This window comes from Jaculus jaculus, chromosome 23 (assembly GCF_020740685.1).
Source record: "Jaculus jaculus isolate mJacJac1 chromosome 23, mJacJac1.mat.Y.cur, whole genome shotgun sequence".
Lineage (NCBI taxonomy): Eukaryota > Metazoa > Chordata > Mammalia > Rodentia > Dipodidae > Jaculus > Jaculus jaculus.
In genome coordinates this window covers 1,726,423-1,730,351 of record NC_059124.1, presented here as the reverse complement: position 1 = coordinate 1,730,351, position 3,929 = coordinate 1,726,423, and the positions used below count along the sequence as shown (strand labels likewise).

Below are 3,929 nucleotides of genomic sequence, written 5' to 3'. Positions count from 1 at the left end.
TGTTAAAGAGGAACTCAAGGAGGAAATCAAAGGAATCAAAGAAGATGCAGGACACCAATTTCATGAAATAAAGAAGGCAATACAAGACATAAATAAGGAAATAGAAGTAATAAAGAAAAACCAGTCAGAATTACAAGCAATGAAGAACACAGTTAATGAAATAAAAAACTCTGTAGAAAATATCACCAGTAAAATGGATGAAGGAGAGGACAGAATATGTAAGCTAGAAGACCAGGTGGCAGATCTAATACAGTCCAACTGCCCCAGCCAGCGGGGAGTCGAACAAAGAAGCGAGGTGAAAATCAACCTGAATGAAAGTAGGCAAACAGACACAAGAAGGAGACCATACTAGACATTTGTCACAGCCTCGAGAGTTTATTCTTTTGTATAGGTTTATATAGGGCTGTAGGGGGAAGGGGACGTGGTCAGGGCAAGGAGTTGTAGGGGGAAGGGGACATGGCCAGGGCAAGGACTTGTCAGGAAACCTAGAGGGGTTGTAATTAGGTGTTCATCTAATCTTGCCCAACTGGCTTAACATCCTGACTGCACCAGGTTTCACATCCTGACCATAAGCTGGCTTTTTGCAAAAGATAGGATTCTGTAAGTAGTCTGCTGACCAGTTCCAGAAGTACCTAGCAGAAAGCTGGATGGACCAGCTTTCTGAGTAATGAGTCAGTTTATGAGCAGGCCCAGGCAAAATGGAGAGGCTTTTGCTCTATGGCTCCCAACATCCAACAAAGAGAAAAACAAACTTATAGAAAAGTATGAGTGGGAATTTCAAGATATTTGAGACACTATGAAAAGATTAAATATAAGAATTCAGGGCATAGTATAAGGAGAAGAATTCCACTCCAAAGGCATAGTAGGCATCTTCAACAAAATCATAGAAGAAAATTTCTCCCAAATTGGGAAAGAGGTGCCAATGCAGATCCAGGAAGCCTTTAGAACCCCAGCCAGACAAAACCTGAAAAGAACCTCTCCTCGCCATATAATCAATATATAATATCATATATAATAATCATATAATCAAACTTCCAAACACATAAACAAAGAAAAAATATTGAAAGCAGTTAGAGAGAAAAATCAAGTTACTACAAAATCAAGCCCATCAGGATTACAGCAGATTATTCAACACAAACTTTTAAAGTCAGAAGGGCTTGGAGTGATATATTCCAAGTTCTGAAAGATAACAACTGTCAACCAAGGTTACTTTATCCTGCAAAGCTATCCATTCAAATAGACGGAGAAATAAGGACATTCCATGACAAAAGCAGGTCAAAGGAGTATTTGAAGACAAAACCAGCTCTACAGAAAATACTTGATAGAATCCTCCATGCTGAAGAAAAAGAAAAGCACACAAAAAGGAACCTAGAAAAAACAAGCAATACTCAAATACTAGTTAACACAAGAGAGCACAGGTAGAACCGGAACCACAAAAAAAAAAAAAAAAAAAAAGGCAAACATAAATACGCACCTTTCAATAATATCTCTTAATATCAGTGGCCTCAATGCCCCAACGAAAAGACATAGGCTTGCAGACTGAATTAAAAAGCAGGATCCTACAATTTGTTGTCTCCAAGAAATTCACCTATCTACGAAGGATAGACATTCTCTTAGGTTGAAAGGTTGGAAGATGGTGTTTCAAACAAATGGGCCTAATAAACAAGCAGGGGTTGCTATCCTAATATCTGACAAGGTAGACTTTAGTCCAACCTTAGTCAAGAAAGATAAGGAAGGTCACTTTACATTGATTAAGGGCACATTCCAACAGGAGGACATTACAATCCTAAACATATATGCACCTAACATGGGGGCTCCCAAATTCATCAAACAAACACTATTAGAACTAAGGTCACAGATAACACCAAACACAGTGGTGGTGGGTGACTTTAACACCCCACTCTCATCAATTGACAGGTCATCCCGGGAAAAAATAAACAGAGAGGCTTTTGGACTAAATGAGGTCATAGAAGGAATAGACCTAACACATATCTACAGGACATTTCATCCAAATGCTGCAGAATATACATTCTTTTCAGCAGCACATGGAACATTCTCTAAAATAGACCATATATTAGGACACAAAGTAAATCTTAACAAATACAGGAAAATTGAAATAATTCCGTGCATTCTATCTGACCACAATGAAATTAAACTACAAATCAGTAGCAAGAAAGGCTATAGAGCACACACAAAATCATGGAAACTAAGCAATACACTACTAAATGATCAATGGGTCAATGAAGAAATCAAGAAGGAAATCAAAAAATTTATAGAGTCAAACAATGAGAACACAACATATAAAAATCTCTGGGACACAATGAAAGCAGTTCTAAGAGGTAAATTTATAGCCTTAAGTGCCTATATTAAGAAATTAGAAAGGGTCTCCACGCACCAAAGTCAAAGCGCGGGTCCTGCGGGCGTGCCAGCTCCCGGGCCGGGCGGAGGGGCTCGCAGCGCATTGTGCTGGCAGCCGGACTCCCTCCCGAGCCCTGCAATGGCCACCCCGCCCAACAGGCTGTGCGTGTCTCCCGCCACCAGCTCAGAGGGACCGCGCATCAAGAAGGTCTCGGTGGAGGGGAACATCGCTGCAGGGAAGTTAACATTTGTGAATATCCTTAAACAGGTGTGTGAAGACTGGGAAGTGGTTCCTGAACCTGTTGCCAGATGGTGCAATGTTCAGAATACTCAAGATGAATTTGAGGAATTGACAACATCTCAGAAAAGTGTTGGGAATGTTCTTCAAATGATGTATGAAAAACCTGAACGATGGTCTTTTACCTTCCAATCTTACTCTTGTCTCAGTCGGATCCGAGCCCAGCTTGCTGCCCTCAATGGCAAGCTCAAAGACACCGAGAAACCTGTACTGGTTTTTGAAAGATCTGTGTACAGTGACCAGTATATCTTTGCATCTAACCTGTATGACTCTGAATGCATGAATGAGACAGAGTGGACCATCTACCAAGACTGGCATGACTGGATGAACACCCAGTTTGGCTACAGCCTTGAGTTGGATGGACTCATTTATCTTCGAGCCACTCCAGAGAAATGCTTAAATAGGATATATTTACGAGGACGAAGTGAGGAGCAAGGCATTCCTCTCGAGTACTTAGAGAAGCTACATCATAAACACGAAAGCTGGCTCCTGCACAGAACCCTGAAAACCAACTTTGATTATCTACAGGAAGTGCCTGTCCTAACACCAGATGTTAATGAAGACTTTAAAGACAAACATGACAGTCTGGTTGTAAAGGTCAAAAAATTTTTGAGTACTTTGTGATGTTACTGAAGACTACAGGCAACCAAGTGTTCCCAGATATTCCACTAGAGCTACAGGTGACTAAGTGGTTCCAGTCACTTCAGTTTTGTATGTCTTCACAGTTCAGTTTTCATACAAGAGTATTTATAAATTCAAGCTATTAACTATTAACCACATTTGTTCCAAGGGAAAAAAAAATTTTGTTTGTTGTTTTAGATGAATTCTATGTAAAGCTTTGATTCCCTTCTTTTCTTTTCCTTGTTTTTTTTTTTGGGGGGGGGGAGGGGTTTTCAAGGTAGGGTGTTTCTCTAGCTCAGGCTGACCTGGAATTCACTATGTAGTCTCAGGGTGGCCTTGAACTCATGATGATCCTCCTACCTCTGCCGGGATTAAAGATGTGTGCCACCATGCACAGCTTCCTGATTTTAAAAAAACAGACATTTAGTAAATGAATCAGTTTAGCTGGGAAAAAAAAAAAGAAATTAGAGAGGTCGCAAGTAAACGACCTAATGCTTCACCTTAAAGCCTTGGAAAAAGAAGAACAAGGCAAACCAAAAATCAGTAGACAGGAAGATATAATAAAGATAAGGGCAAAAATTAATGAAATAGAAACAAAAAAAAAAAAAATCCAAAGAATTAATGAAACAAAGAGTTGGTTCTTTGAAAGGAT

At 39.9% G+C, this 3,929-nt stretch overlaps 1 protein-coding gene across 1 annotated transcript; it reads left to right on the top strand.

The window, feature by feature from the left end:
• Positions 1 to 2,497: 2,497 nt before the first annotated feature.
• LOC123456468 (deoxycytidine kinase-like) lies at positions 2,498 to 3,330 on the top strand. Its single transcript, XM_045139738.1, has one exon. It carries the CDS (start codon positions 2,498 to 2,500, stop codon positions 3,278 to 3,280), a length of 783 nt encoding a protein of 260 aa, XP_044995673.1. The 3' UTR covers positions 3,281 to 3,330.
• Positions 3,331 to 3,929: the final 599 nt, after the last annotated feature.